General features: G+C 45.1%; 1 protein-coding gene across 2 annotated transcripts in view; it reads left to right on the top strand.

Moving 5' to 3' along the window:
- FAM114A2 (family with sequence similarity 114 member A2) overlaps positions 1-16,509 on the top strand; it is a 181,221-nt gene that overhangs the window by 104,745 nt on the left and 59,967 nt on the right. For both annotated transcript variants that reach the window (XM_069199606.1, XM_069199605.1), the window contains exons 7-8: positions 6,756-6,914; positions 15,463-15,586. In XM_069199606.1, coding sequence (XP_069055707.1) covers positions 6,756-6,914; positions 15,463-15,586 — 283 coding nt within the window. The remainder of the gene's footprint in view (positions 1-6,755; positions 6,915-15,462; positions 15,587-16,509) is intronic.

Here is a 16,509-nt window from a genome sequence, read left to right as displayed (position 1 = left end):
TTTCTTTTGGTCACCCCCTGTTGAAGTCTTGGTCACCATAGTCTTGACCCAATGGTCCACCTTCTTTCCCAATTCTTGGGGAGAAATTGGTCCTAGGTCTACCAGATGCTGATGCAGTTTATCATTGAAACAATTACTTAACAGGTGTTCTTTCACAAATAAATTTTACAGCCCATCATAATCATTTACACCACAGCCTTGAATCCAACCATCCAGTGTTTTCACTGAGTAGTCAACAAAATCAACCCAGGTCTGGCTAGAGGATTTTTGAGCCCCCCTGAACCTAATTCTATACTCCTCAGTGGAGAATCCAAAGCCCTCAATCAGGGTAGCCTTCATGAGGTCATAGGATTCTGCATCTTTTCCAGAGAGTGTGAGGAGTCTATCCCTACACTTTCCAGTGAACATTTCCCAAAGGAGAGCACCCCAGTGAGATCTGTTTACTTTTCTGGTTGCACAAGCCCTCTCAAAAGCTGTGAACCATTTGGAGATGTCATCACCATCTTCATATTTAGTTACAATCCCTTTAGGGATTTTCAACATGTCAGGAGAATCTCTGACCCTATTTATGTTGCTGCCACCATTGATGGGACCAAAACCCATCTCTTGTCTTTCCCTTTCTATGGCTAGGAGCTGTCTCTCTAAAGCCAATCTTTTGGCCATCCTGGCTAGCCGGAGGTCCTCTTCATTGAGGCTGTCCTCAATGATTCCAGAGTTGCTGGACTCTCCTGTGAGAGAACCAGTATCTGACTGTCACATTCGGAACCAGGGTTAGAGGAGCCCTGGCTTCCCTAACTAGGACTGGAGGTGGGACTTCCTCCCCATCACTAGTTTCCTCCTCTGTGAGGTCATCCTCAGAGGGGTTGCTCTTGGCAAACTCTGCCAAAAGCTCCTGGAGCTGTAATTTGGTAGGGTTTGAACCAGTTCTAATCTTCTTTATTTTGCAGAGAGACCTTAACTCTTTCATCCTAAGATTCAGGTAAGGGGTGATGTCGAGTTCCATCACATTCTTATCTGCATTAGACATTATGGGGGTGATTCTAACTTTGGCGGGCGGCGGAGGCCGCCCGCCAAAGTTCCACCGGCAGAATACCGCCGCGGTAATTCTGAGTTTCCCGCTGGGCTGGCGGGCGACCGCCAGAAGGCCGCCCGCCAGCCCAGCGGGAAACCCCTTCCCACGAGGATGCCGGCTCCGAATGGAGCCGGCGGAGTGGGAAGGGTGCGACGGGTGCAGTTGCACCCGTCGCGATTTTCAGTGTCTGCTATGCAGACACTGAAAATCCTAGTGGGGCCCTGTTAGGGGGCCCCTGCAGTGCCCATGCCATTGGCATGGGCACTGCAGGCGCCCCCAGGGGCCCCACGACACCCGTTACCGCCAGCCGGGTTCTGGCGGTCAAAACCGCCAGAACCAGGCTGGCGGTAAGGGGGTCGGAATCCCCATGGCGGCGCTGCCTGCAGCGCCGCCATGGAGGATTCCTCAGGGCAGCGGGAAACCGGCGGGACACCGCCGGTTTTCCGTTTCTGACCGCGTCTGTACCGCCGCGGTCAGAATGCCCATGGATGCACCGCCAGCCTGTTGGCGGTGCATCCGCGGTCCCCGGACCGCCAGGGGTTGGAATGACCGCCTATGTTTCTAAAAGTTGGAATACTTTTTAAGAATCTAAAACTATCTCTAGAACTTAATTCAAACTTTTACAAAACTTTTAAACTCTAAAAGAAATGCTAATAGGGACTAACACAAGGCCCTAGCAGGACTTTTAAAAATTTAGAAAAATAGCTCAAATTTCTAAAATCAGTTTCTAATGGCAATTTTTGGAATTTAGTTGTGTGATCAGGTATTGGCTGAGTAGCCCAGCAAATGCAAAGTCTTGTACCCCACCACTGATCCACCAATGTAGGAAGTTGGCTCTGTATGTACTATTTCAAAGTTAGAAATAGCACGCACAGAGTCCAAGGGTTCCCCTTAGAGGTAATATAGTGGCAAAAAAGAGATAATTCTAATGCTCTATTTTGTGGTAGTGTGGTCGAGCAGTAGGCTTATCTGAGGGTAGTGTTAAGCATTTGTTGTACACACACAGGCAATAAATGAGGAGCACACACTCAGAGACAATTCCAGGCCAATAGGTTTTTGTATAGAAAAATATATTTTCTTAGTTTATTTTAAGAACCACAGGTTCAAGATTTATAAACAATACTTTAAATGAAAGGTACTTCACTTAGGAACTTTAGGAACTTTGAATTATCAAAATAGCATATACAGTTTTCACACAAATTACATATAGCTATTTTAAAACTAGACAGTGCAATTTTCAACAGTTCCTGGGGGAGGTAAGTGTTTATTAGTTTTTGCAGGTAAGTAAACCACCTACGGGGTTCAAGTTTGGGTCCAAGGAAGGCCACCGTTGGGGGTTCAGGACAACCCCAAAGTTACCACACCAGCAGCTCAGGGCCGGTCGGTGCAGAGGTCCAAGTGGTGCCCAAAACGCAGAGGCTTCAATGGAGAAGGGGGTGCCCAGGTTCCAGTCTGCCAGCAGGTAAGTACCCGCGTCTTCGGAGGGCAGACCAGGGGGGTTTTGTAGGGCACCGGGGGGGGGGACACAAGTCCACACAAAAAGAACACCCTCAGCGGCACGGGGCGACCGGGTGCAGTGTGCAAACAGGCGTCTGGTTCGCAATAGGATTCAATGGGAGACCAATGGGTCTCTTCAGCGATGCAGGCAGGCAAGGGGGGGGCTCCTCGGGGTAGCCACCACCTGGGCAAGGGAGAGGGCCACCTGGGGGTCGCTCCTGCACTGGAGGTCGGATCCTTCAGGTCCTGGGGGCTGCGGATGCAGAGCCTTTACCAGGTGTCGGGTCTTTGAAGCTGGCAGTCGCGGTCAGGGGGAGCCTCGGGATTCCCTCTGCAGGCGTCGCTGTGGGGGCTCAGGGGTGTCAACTCTGGCTACTCACGGTCTCGTAGTCGCCGGGGAGTACTCCCTGTGGTGTTTGTTCTCCACAAGTCGAGCCGGGGGCGTCGGGTGCAGAGTGCAAAGTCTCACGCTTCCGGCGGGAAACGTGTGTTGTTTCAAAGTTGCTTCTTTGTTGCAAAGTTGCAGTATTTGTGGAACAGAGCCGCTTTCCTCAGGAGTTCTTGGTCCATCTAGATGCAGGGTAGTCCTCTGAGGCTTCAGAGGTTGCTGGACCCTGGGAACGCGTTGCTGGAGCAGTGTCTTTAGAAGTGGGGAGACAGGCCGGTAGAGCTGGGGCCAAAGCAGTTGGTGTCTCCGTCTTCTCTGCAGGTTTTTCAGTTCAGCAGTCCTCTTCTTCTTAGGTTGCAGGAATCTGAGTTCCTAGGTTCTGGGGAGCCCCTAAATACAGAATTTAGGGGTGTGCTTAGGTCTGGGAGGGTGGCTATACCCTCCTTGTGCCTCCTCCCTGAGGGGAGGGGGGCACATTCCTATCCCTATTGGGGGAATCCTCCATCTGCAAGATGGAGGATTTCTAAAAGTCAGAGTCACCTCAGCTCAGACCGCCTTAGGGGCTGTCCTGACTGGCCAGTGACTCCTCCTTGTTTTTCTCATTATCTCCTCCGGCCTTGCCGCCAAAAGTGGGGCCGTGGCCGAAGGGGGCGGGCAACTTCACTAGCTGGAGTGCCCTGGGGGCTGTAACAAAGGGGGTGAGCCTTTGAGGCTCACCGCTAGGTGTTATAGTTCCTGCAGGGGGAGGTGATAAGCATCTCCACCCAGTACAGGCTTTGTTACTAGCCACAGAGGGACAAAGGCACTCTCCCCATGTGGCCAGCAATATGTCTGGTGTGTGGCAGGCTGCTAAAACCAGTCAGCCTACACGGGTAGTCGGTTAAGGTTTCAGGGGGCACCTCTAAGGTGCCCTCTGGGGTGTATGCTACAATAAAATGTACACTGGCATCAGTGATCATTTATTGTGCTGAGAAGTTTGATACCAAACTTCATAGTTTTCAGTGTAGCCATTATGGTGCTGTGGAGTTCGTGCATGACAGACTCCCAGACCATATACTCTTATGGCTACCCTGCACTACAATGTCTAAGGTTTTGCTTAGACACTGTAGGGGCATAGTGCTCATGCACTTATGCCATCACCTATGGTATAGTGCACCCTGCCTTAGGGCTGTAAGGCCTGCTAGAGGGGTGACTTATCTATACCTGTAGGCAGTGTGAGGTTGGCATGGCACCCTGAGGGGAGTGCCATGTCGACTTAGTCTTTTTATCCCCACTAGCACACACAAGCTGGCAAGCAGTGTGTCTGTGCTGAGTGAGGGGTCCCCAGGGTGGCATAATGTATGCTGCAGCCCTTAGAGACCTTCCCTGGCATCAGGGCCTTGGTACCAGGGGTACAAGTTACAAGGGACTTACCTGGATGCCAGGGTGTGCCAATTGTGGAAACAAAAGTACAGGTTAGGGAAAGAACACTGATGCTGGGGCCTGGTTAGCAGGCCTCAGCACACTTTCAAATCATAACTTAGCATCAGCAAAGGCAAAATGTCAGGGGGTAACCATGCCAAGGAGGCATTTCCTTACAATAAGGTATTACCTCTAACCCATTTTTGGAAAGAATGAGATTTCAGTCCGTAATTTTCAGAACATAATGGACGTTCAGTAGCATACAGACCAATATCTTAGCTTGAGCCTATGTGTTTTTTTTGGTGCAAACGCAGACGCGCTTTTGGAAGATTACAGACAGACAGACAGACTGCACTGCAGAAAGTTTCTTTCCACACAAAACAAAATTCGGGGCTCTATTGATTTTTTTTTTTTTGTATTGTTATTTACAATTTTATATACGAAAATCGTTCTGAAATCCAGACAGTCTGCTAGGCAACTTCGGCATTCCTTAAGGTGGGGTCCAAAGTAGGTATTATTTATACACATCTTGTAGTGTGTGTTTTTAGACGGTCGCAACTCATGACAAAGACGCTGTTTGGCTGGCAGCAGGTTGTTATTTGTTTCTGTTAATGGCAGGTGGGGATCGTTGGCTATGGTAATTCATCATTTTGATGAGTTTTGAAAATGGAGAAAGCCTGACGAATGGAAATGAGATTCTGCGGGGCTTGTCAAAAAGATTAGTAAAAACACGGAGGAAAGTAAGGATATTGTGTAAAAAAATTTAAAAAAACGAAGTAAAGTAAATGAGTAAGGGGTTGGTAAAAAAGAAAAGCAGGAGTTGGCAGAAAAGGCTCAAAGTTAATGTTAGCAAGGGGGTGCGTAAGAAGGAGTAAAACAGGAGTGGATTTAGTGGTCTATTATAAAAAAGAGTAAAATGGGAAAGACCAGAAGACGTTTGGACAAGAAAAGGAAAGTGGGCGTGGAAGTAGGGCATGGAATGCAGAAAAAAGTATCTAACAAAAAAAGAACTATTGAAAGTGCCAAAAAATTGCCCTATTTTTTTTTTTTTTTAATCAAACTTGTTGCTTCCAGGTTGGATTTGTCAACCTATTCTTGGTTTAAGAAAAAGAAAATGTTCATCTTTGGAGTGCCCAAAACATTAAATCAAGACCTCTTTAGGCCGTTATTTTGTCTAAAGCACATACAGCTGTTAGCCACATGTCCTACCATCGCCATGCACTGTCAGCTATCTCTGCGACTCGCGTCTTGTACCTAGTATACATGACATTCCTTGAGCTGTTAACCTATCCTAATATGGACTTGCCAGACTGAGATGTTTGATAAAAAAATAGGGAAAATCTTTTTTGTAATCCATATGCCCTGGTTTCTAAGGAGTTTGAGCTTAGAATATACCTATACATGTTGCAAATTCTCGTGGGTAACATTAGAAGACTGTGGACTATCCCACGTCTGGTGTAAGTGCTGTAAGCTACAATATGTTCTGAGATACAGTCCCAGCCATGTTGAATACAAATAATTCTCTTTGAGTTGTGAAGCCAATTAGTGTGTTCGTTCATCTTGTTACTCAGCAAACCAGCAAATAGTGGGATTATATGTTTGATTTTCAAAATAGTAAAACTGTCTTAATCCAGAGAAGGACTCAATTGTATCCAGTAGTGTCAGTAGTTCATACTCCAACTGTGTTTATATTGCAAGGGGATTCATTTACATACCATAAAATTCTATATGTTTTCTTCTTTTTTCAAAGTAAATGGAAATATTTTAATTAACATTGCTGACAATTTACAAGTTATGTTTGATACTGCTTTGGGTATAAAATTTAGAAATTTTGAAGGCCACTAACCTTGCAATTAGATGAGGTGCCTAAAGGATAGACAAGATTGGTGCTTTTGTGTTTAAATTCTGAGAACTACAAACAGGGTTTGTAAAAAATCGGATCTTTTGACAGTAAAAAAACACAAAGTGAGCACAGTTGTTTTATTGAGGTCTGTTTATGCTGTCCAATTTATACGTTTTTGTTAAGTTGTTACATGAAATTTGACCCTCCAGCTACCAGTGATGTCTCCAGCAGCGCATTTTAATCTCTGGCACACAAGTCTCTGCCCAAAAAAAGTGTTTGTTTGTTTTGTTTTTACATAGATAACATGATAATTTAACTTTAGCTATTTAATTGTTTATGGCACCTCGGTTGTTTAATAATTGTTAAAATAAATAGATTTGTTCCATATACTCACAACCTGGCCATTGCAAATCCCGAACTTCTCTTGGCTATAAATGGGCATTTAAGTTTGTCTTCTGCTTTCCCTGAAGTGATAATTGAGAGGGCAGCAAAAATGTAAAATTCTACATTTGCAGTTAAGACTTCCCTTCTCCTGTTATCCCTTTTAATCCCAGGTCCTGCGAGAAGCAAAGGAGAAAGAAGAGAAGCGGACAGGTAACGAGTTGGAGCCAGATGCTGAGAGGAAGGCGCACTATGGAGTGCTCTTTGATGATTTTCAGGGGCTCGCCCACCTCGAGGCTTTGGAAATGCTGTCTAGGGAAAGTGAAGCCAAGGTAGGAAGGTGGTATGTATGCCCATTGCAGTACATCTAAAATGGATGAGTTGATAATCACCTTTGTTTAGCCAACCCATCACCAAGCGTGAAATTTCCTTATTGTAAGGGAAGTGCGCTATGTAGGAAGCTGGCTCTGTATATACTATATCAAAATTAGATATAGTGTGCACAGAGTCCAGGGGTTCCCCAGAGGCTAAACAGAGGCTAAAGTAGATAATACAAATGCTCTCTTTTGTGGTGGTCTGTGTTGTCTGTGCAATTTTCCATAGGAGTCTATAGAGTATTAGGAGGGGAAAAGTGTTAGCTCAGAAAACAGGTAAGTACACGACTTACGATTCCAGTCTTCAGGTTTTAGGATTTCCACAGGTTAACGTTGCACCACCAGCAACACGGGCCAGCGGGTGCAGAGGTCGAAGTTGGCATTGGGTTTGTAGCGGAATCCTATGAGGATTGGGGGTGCTTGGGAGAAAGCAGATTGCAGGTAAATACCCACGGTTCCAGGACACAGGCCTGAGGGGTCTATATCAGCACCGGGGGGCACAGGATTACACCAATACACAAGTGCAGGTTGCAAGCACAGAGCTGGGTGCCCAATGCTTTTCAATCGGAGGGCCTGGGGGGGGGGGGTCACAAAAGATGCTGGAGGCTGGGTCCAGGAGGTCATTTCTGAGAAACCAAAAGCTGGACAGGTAGGAGAGGCACACGCTGGACGTTGCTGGACCGTCCGTCGGATTTTCCAAGGCTGCGGGTGCAGGGGTCGGTTATCTTCCTTGGATCCGGTTGTAGTCAGGGGGAGCCTCTGGATTCAGGCTGCAGGCATCGTTGTGTTGGCCAGGAGGGGTCAACCCAGGGTGGACTCCAGGTCGGAATCACCTGGGGAACCTCCTCTGGACTGGTGGGCCACCTGGACTCGGGCTGTGGGCTTTGAATGCAGAGTGGACATGACTCGCGGATCCGGGGTGGTTCTGGAGTCCTTTTGATGATTTCTTCTGAACAGGACTGCTGTCCTCTGGAGTTCTTGGTCCTCATCTGGGCAGGCAGTCCTCTGAAGTTTGGAGAGCTCGCTGTTCCTGCAGGATGTGTTGCCTTCTTGGAGCAGGGTTCTTTGAAGCTGCAGACAGGCCGGCAGGGTTGGGGCAAAGTCAGTTGTTGTCTGGAATCTTCACTGCTGGGGTCGGCTTAGCAGTCCTCCTTCTTCTTCCTTCTTGTTTCTTCTTCTTGAGGTCACCAAGAATCTGGTGAGTAAGGTTCAAGGGAGCCCCTAAATACTAGATTTAGGGGTGATATAGGGGTCAGAGGGCAGCAGCCAATGGCTACTGTTCGTGTGGGCGGCTACACCCTTCTTGTGTCCACTCCCTTTGGGGAGGGAGGCACATTCTTAACCCTATGGGTCCCTATCCTCCAAAACAAGATGGAGGATTCTGCAAAGAGGGGGCCACTTCAGCTCTAGGTACCTTAGGGGTGGTTGCTGCTGAAGTCCTTGTTTTGCCTAATTTTTCTCACCGGACTTGCCGCCAAAGTGTGCTTGGTCTTGGGGGGGGGAGAGCATCTCCACTAGCTAGAGTGCCCTGGAGCACTGTAACATGAGGCCTGAGCCTTTGAGGTTCACCACCAAATGTTACAGTTCTTGTAGGGGGGAGGTGTGAAGCACCACCACCCACAGCAGGCTTTGTTTCTGACCTCAGAGAGCACAAAGGCTCTCATCCCATAGGGTCAGAAACTTGTCTGTTAGTGGCAGTGTGGCACAGACTTGTCAGCCTTACACTAAAAGGTTGGGTAAAATAGAGGGGGCATCTCCAAGATGCCCTCTGTGTGCATTTACAATAAATCCACACTGGCATCAGTGTGGGTATATTGTGCTGAGAAGTTTGATACCAAACTTCCCAATCTTCATGGAAGCCATTATGGAGCTGTGGTGTTTGTAATGACTAACTCCTAACCTATGTACTTAATATGGCCACACTGCACTTACAATGTCTAAGAATGGACTTAAACACTGTAGGGGCATATTTCTCATGCAGCTATGCACTCACCTGTGGTATAGTGCACCCTGCCTTAGGGCTGTAAGGCCAGCTAGAAGGGTGACGTACCTATGCCATGGCAGTGGTTTATAGGCATAGCACCCTGGAAGGGGTGCCATGTCGACTTCACCTTTTTCTCCCCACAGGCACACACAACCTGCAATGGCAGTGTGCATGTGCTTAGTGAAGGGTACCTCAGGGTGGCACAATACATGCTGCAGCCCTTAGTGACCCTCCCTGGTCACAGAGCCCTTTGTACTGCTGGTACCTTTTACAAGGGACTTAGCTTGTGCCGGAATATGCCAATTGTGGAAACAATGGTACAGCTTAGGGAAAGAACAGTGGTGCTGGGGCCTTGTTAGTAGGGTCCCAGCAAACACTGAGTCAAGTTAGAATCAAATATCAGGCAAAAAGTGTGGATAGGGTGGTACTGCAAACAAGCGGCAAGTTTCCTACACTGTACCTATGGGATTTTTTAGGTAGTGTGGCAAATGCCTAAACGGTATGTTCTGGGAGTCTGTTGGATGATTGTTGTTGTTTATATGTATTTTCAGCCAGTGTCTTCGAGTCAGAGAAAATGGGTTTGCGTGTAGTACATGTGTTTTCTATGGTATGATGTTGCATGCCTTCAGTGTGCTTATTTATGCAATTGTGCTACTCAGTGTGGTTGTCTGATATTTTATCCTTTTTGTCTATGCTGATTCAAATAAAAGGCTATCTCATGGATTTTTTTTTATATAGTATATCTTATGTCAGTGAGGATGGTGAGTAAGATGATATTTGTTGATGCATGAAAAGTGCTGTGTGTGAGCTAGAACTGTCCGATGGGACACTTCATGGAAGTTTCAGACATCGCAACTGTCTTGCTGGTTATTTCTATCTTAAATTATGACCAGTAAGGAAACTGCTAATAATTACCAGACAGAGTCATGGAGTCCTAACTGAATACAATAAACCAGAAGTATGTACAAACTTATTTAGGATTCACAAACATTCCCAGGACCGCATATAGGAATCTGTTATATTCATGGATTTCCATTCACACGTGTCATTTCATGAATATTTATGGATCACATGAGGAAAAGAACGGATCAGTGCATTTGAACCACAATTTTTTTTTTTTTTTTTTTTTTAATGTAAATGTATTTTCGGATTTGAGAACCCCTTTCCACTGTATGTGAAAAATGGGAGTGTTCTCTTCTCTTTTCCATCTTTGAAACACTCCTGTTTTTTGCAAGAATGCATTTTAATTTGTTCCAAGGGTGGTAAATTATGTACAAGATTTTTACCAATACCCCCAAACCCTTGAGTTTGTAGTTATTGAATGTAATTTGCATGGCAATACCATCTGAAACAATTCCTTTCCCACCCCTAATACTAAAATGAATGTACCAGAAAACGAATTCTAGTAATACATTTTGTACAGTGTTGAGTTACACCTGCTACATCTCGCCAGATCCTGATTCTAAGAGTGGCATGAACATGCTTTTTAATTGTTGTGAAGAAATGGTGTTTATTATATGATGTGGGTGTGCGACCTCACCATCTTATACACTTACCAACCCCTTTAAGATCAGTAGGTTTCATTTACTAACCCCTCTAGCTCACCTCTAATTAACTGTGGCTCTGTGCAGCAAGGCTTACACAAAGGAGCAAGTGTAAGCATTTAAACAGCACCAAAACAATTGAATTCGAAAACACTGAGACACTCAAGAAATCCAACTCCAATTTATAAAAAATAAAGCAGATTTTTGTATATTTTTAGGCACAAAAACAAAAGAGATCCACCGGAGGGTCCAGGAGATGCAGAATTTAAAAGATACGTTATTTCACAGCTTTTAACTCAGCTGCTAACAAGCATTGGTAAATTCAACACATTTGACACTTAGAAACGTTTTCATCAAAAAGTTGGACTAGTTGTCTTGCAGTTGGTTGGAGTTACTTTGGGCAACCAACTCTGGCAGGGAGCGAGTGAAGTCGACCAGTAAGGCCTTCAGAGAAGCAGTTACTCTAGTCAGTTCCAGGCACTTTATCTCCTTGCCATAGACTCCTGTGGAAGTGGCCCTAATGAGATGGCTACAGGATGCTGAAGATGCTCAAATATGCTGTGGATGCTACATAGTCAACAGGAATCTCTTCCTGCAGCTACTTCTTGGTCCACGGGCTTGATGAGGTGGTCCTGGCCACATGGGTTGACGCCCCTCGAGGACCTCTTGAGCCTGGCAGAAGTATAGGGCTACCAGTCCAGTGTCGCGGTCACTTCAAAATCCTTTGGGCTGTAGCTTGCCTTCTGGGCAACCAAGTTTCACTCTGATGGCTCTCCCAGGTCCAGCAGACTCGGGTGCAACTTCTGAGCATTGGGTCTCGGTCTGTGCTACTGAATGACGGCGAGGAGCTGCGATCTGGTCATTGGGCTACCACTCACCTGTGGCAGACTTCTTCAGTTGTTATAGCCCTGTGCTGCGAACAGGATGTCACCCAACTAACCCTTGGAATCCCTTGCTTCACCTGAGCTCTGGAAACTACTTCTCCCTGAGCAGGACACAGCAGGCAAAGACCCTCTCTTTTTTCTAGCCAGCAGGTGTACTGTAAGTTGGTGCAGCCTCTCTTCACCAGGAACTTGGTGCAGCATGTTAGACCTTCTTCATTTCTCCTTCCAGTGCAGTCAAGATCTGAGTTTGGGGTGCCAGGGGCACCCTTTTAATGCTCAGAAAATGCCTTCAGCGTAGGATGCGTTTGGCATTCCATGATCTATCAGTTTCCATCCCTTTGATGACCACTTCCTGCAAAGTGTGGCATCTGGCTATCCCAAGATGTACCATTCTGCCCAATTCCAACATGGCAGAACTCCTCTCCTGGCACCCAGAGGTCCTTAGCCCAACCCAGAGGTGTGGCTACCAAGGGGGCTACACGACCCTGGAAAACTTGCTTGGCGAATGGTTTCTCCTTTCCGTCCCTACTGCCAGCCTGTCTAGCTAAACATTTGAGCAGCCACTCTCCCAGATATTTCCCATTAGCCCTTTAAAGGTGGCTTTTCCTTTTGAAGTTAGCTCATGTGACATCCTGTAGGTGAAAGGTAACACTTTTGTCTTGTACAGGCCTCCATTCTATCCTCTCATGGAAGTTGTTAGCATGTCACCCCAGGACAGCGTAAAGCTGTCTCGGGCACAGACACCATGTGCACCCATTTAGGGCATAGGAGACTAAAGGCAACAAAGTGGCAATTTTATAAACGCTGCACTCTGTAACATTTTACATTATTTTGATTTGAGAATCAAGTCTGGCTTAGATTAATGAGTTGTTTGATACCTTGAGGTATTGATCGCACAGTTCATATAACAAGACTGCTTGATACATATAAGTACATACATAAGTACATTTTTCTTAGGAATATTATCTACCAATTTGTCTTGGAGGTAGACTGAAATGGGATCTTGTGAAGAGCCTTGTAATTTGCAGAAAGATGTTCTGGCTTTTTCAGGCACAATTTGCAGCACTGCGTTTTGGTCAACTTGGAGGTGTTGAAGAAAGTACTTGAAAAGGCCAGCATACAATGAGTTAGAATAGTCCAGAGTGGGCATTTATTAATTTACTTATGATTGTGCTTCTTTTCTGCCGAGGTTGCAGGTACAGCATGCTTTTGTCCAGCTGCTTCTCACAGAAAATCTCTTGCCAGATATCTACATTTGTGGACAGAAAATGGCAGACATTTTAATATCATGGCTTTTAATTTTGGCTGTGGTTTGAGGGCTTTTCCTAAACCCAATGACATTCCTCCACCAAAAATATCAGAATGTTTCTAGAACTGAGGCCGTATTAGGCCCCCTCTGCCTAATGAGTACTCAGCTGAAGAACACTGCTGGTTTCTGTGACAAAGATATAGTTTACTAACCCTACAGTTGTTTGTAAACAGATAATATACATTTGATTATCAATTATATATGACAGTGTTAGAAACTGGGTTTCTGGTTTACTAGGGTGTGAGCCCTGATCAAGAAGCCACAGTCCTAGTCAGGGTAAGGCAGATGCAAACCCCAAATTAACCTGTGCTTACCCTAAATTAACCTGTGCTTACCCTTTGGCAGCTTGTCACAGAGGAGTCAGGCTTAACTTACAAGCAATGTGTAAAGTATTTGTGCAACACTTCAAACAGTAAAACAGTCGAAACAGCACAGAAAAAGGATCCCACACCCGGTTAGAAAAATAGAGCTGAATCTAATGAACAAAACAAGACCAAAATGACATCAGTAGAACCAGAGTTATGAATTTTTAAAGAATAAACTGCAAAATAACACCCAAAACGAGAAAGCGTCAATCGTGGCTGTCCGGTCACTCTGGACTGGGTCAGAGTCAAAAGTTCAGGCTGACCGCAATAGAGTGCGGGTCGGATACAGTCCCAGATTAGTCCAGTTGAAGTTTTACCTTCCAAAGTTTTGTGCCAAGAGTCCTGTTCACATTGGAGAGGGTCGCAAGGAAGAAGGGGAGCGTCACGGGCGTTAGTCGGCATGGTGCGAAGAGCAGACTGGGTGTCATGATACAGAATGGGGGCTGAAGCTGTGCGTTGGTGGTTCTCTGCAGACTGTTGATGCTGCTGTGAGAAGAACAGGCGGGTGGCGGCTCAGGCTTATGTTTGGTGCAAGTAGTGTGGTTCTGGTGCAGATAACCTAAAAGCTTGAATTAAAGAGCCTGTGAGCTGCACCAAGGGTCACAGAGGCCTGAGAGGCCCCACTTGGAGGCCAGGAACTTGCTGAAGACTGGTCCAGGAGCTGTTGGGGGACCTTTTATGCCCCTGAGGCTTTGATCAGGAGGCCAGCAAATTAGCTCTTTGAGTCACTCCAAGGTCATGGGTTCAAAATGAAGTTACAGGTCTAGTTCTTCTTTCCAAGGCATGAGGGCAGTAGGTCAACACAGCAGGGCAACAGTTCCCTTACAGCAGCAATCCAGCAGAGTGGCCTTCTTTGTCGCAGCACAGGTGCTTTCTGGTAGTTAGAGAAGCTTCTAGAGGTTTCCCTTTGAAGTGCACAGGTTTCCTGCCTCCTGAATAACTACAGGGGGTATGCAGCCCTTTTTATGTAGGCAGGACACAACCTATTCAAGTATAGGTAGGACTTTGTCCAGTTCCACACTCTCCCACCCTGCCAGTGATGGTCCATCAAGGCACATCCAAGCTCTCTATTATGTGTGGCTGTCTAGGAGGAATGTACAAATCCCAACTGTCAGCTACACCCAGTCATGTGACCCAGAAACAGGCTGCAGGCACTAGGCTAAGGCAGGGAAATGCCAACTTTCTAAAAGTGGCATTTTCAAAATATTAATTAAAAACTGACTTTACCATCAGAGAGTATTTTTCGTTATAATTCCAAAGACACCAAACATGAACTGTTTACCTGTTCCCATTTGGAAGTTATAGCTTATTAAATGTAATAACGTAACTCCAGTATCATCCTAAGGGAGAGGTAGGCCTTGCAGTAGTGAAAAACGAATTTAAGAGTTTTTCACTACTGAGACATGTAGAGCTAAAATATACATGTCCAACTTTTTAAGTACACTGCACCCTGCCCTGTGGGCTGTCCTGGCCATACCCTAGGGGTGACTTATGTGTATTAAAAAATACGTTTTGGGCCTGGCAAACGTTATTTTGGCCAGTTCAAAATGGCAGTTTTAAAACTGTGCACAAAGGCTGCAATGGCAGACCTGAGACAAGTTTTAAAGGGCCACCTAAGTACACAAGCACTTTAGCAGTGGTTAGCAGTGGTACAGTGGGCAGAGCCCTAGAGCTAGCAAAAGCAAATTCAGCAAAACAGGAGAGTTGAAGACAAAAAGTGAGGGGGAAAAACCACAGCACGCATGCCAGGTCCAACATTCAGTGTAATGCATGAGCTGCATTTTGCAGGATCCATCTTGCAATACTTTTTTTATCAAGTGTTTTTAAGTGAAATGCGAGTTTCCTGTTTTGTCTGATTATACAAGTTATTTTTTCCTGTTTCATTTTGATCTACAGTTTGCTTTCTACCATGATTTGGATCTCCCCGATGAAGGACCTATTGGTCTGAAACGAATTAGGGGTGAAGTAAAATTGACTCATGAAAATCATGATTCACATATGAAATGTTGACAATATAACAATTATGCAAGATCAGATTATTCAAGTTAACAAACAAGAAGTGTAATTCGGAGTTGGTATCGCCCTGTAAAGATCAACAGTAAACATTCTAAAAGCATCATAAATAGTCAAATTAATATTTGTAGATTGCAAACAGAGATTAATTTAGGCATTGCTATTGCCATCATTGATCTAGACATCTAGCGACTATCCCCCCTCATTTAGAGAATAGCATGGTATTTGTCTCAAAACACAGAGCAGTGGCAGCCTGGAGAAAAATGAAAACATAACTTCCAGAAAAAAACTTTCAGGTAACAGATGCTACACCATCTGTCCCATTGATATAGAATGCCCTTCACAACTGTGTGGTATGTTATCCTGTAATTTGCTTATTCCTCCAAGACTCCCCTTTCTCTGCACAGGTCCGATCTGTTCTGAACACCGAGGCAGTAGATGAACTCCAGGATCTGAAGCTAGTGCTACAGCAGTTGAAGGAAGCCTTCTCATTGGTGGACTTTGATGAAGAAGCAGAAGAAGAGAGGCACGGTATTGTGAGAGTCACACGTTCTTCTTGGCAGAGGCTTGGCTTACCTAGTTTGTATTTAGGGAGAGACAGTCGTTACAACGCAGTCTTTGCTAGGCAGTGCCTTTAACACCTAGGTATGTACCATGCAAGTATTTGTACCACTACCTTCCACAGTGTTACCATGCAGGTAAGGTAATTAATATGTTATTGAAAAAGAGGTTTTGTTGTGGGCAGTAGTAATGAAAGTCAAGGGTAATTTTAGGGTTTAGTGCTGGAAATTGGTAAAATGAGTTAAGGGTAAATTTAGGGTTTGGGGTGGGTAGTGGCAAAGAGAGGTAAGGGTAATTTTAGGGTTTAGAGTTTCACATTGATAGAAGGAGGTAAGGGTAATTTTATTGTTTAAGAGTGGGTGGTGGTAATGGGAATTTGAGGGTTTGGGGTGGGCAGGGGTAAAAAGATGCAAAGATGATTTTTAAGATTTATGTATGGGGTTTAATATAAATTATTTAAAATAAAAATTATATATACTCAAATGTTCTTGGCATGCGTGGTAAAGGCAGCTGCATGGAAAATGCATGTGTGGTAATTGCATGCATTGTAAAATCATACATTCATACTTAGGACTGTTAAGAATATTTCCAGAATATTAAACTCAAATTATGAAACAAAATACTTGTGGCCTCGTTCTGAGTGTTTCACTTGTAACTGATACAAAAACATCTTGGTATCAATATTGTTTGTGGTTGGATGGTATCATCTGTATTTTTCCATCCACTATTAACTTTTGTGGTAATCAGTGACGGGTAATGTTTGGAGATGGTTTTTGCTCCATATTTCATGCACTGTACTATCCATACCACTTAGGTTTGTTTGCTTTTTCTGCTCCAGATAATACTTAGGGGAAATTATTTGACCAGAAATATGAAAGTCAGTATTATTTGCA

Source organism: Pleurodeles waltl, chromosome 7 (assembly GCF_031143425.1).
Source record: "Pleurodeles waltl isolate 20211129_DDA chromosome 7, aPleWal1.hap1.20221129, whole genome shotgun sequence".
NCBI classification, from domain to species: Eukaryota; Metazoa; Chordata; class Amphibia; order Caudata; family Salamandridae; genus Pleurodeles; species Pleurodeles waltl.
The sequence above is the reverse complement of the archived record's forward strand: the minus strand, read 5'-3'. Positions and strand labels throughout refer to the sequence as shown.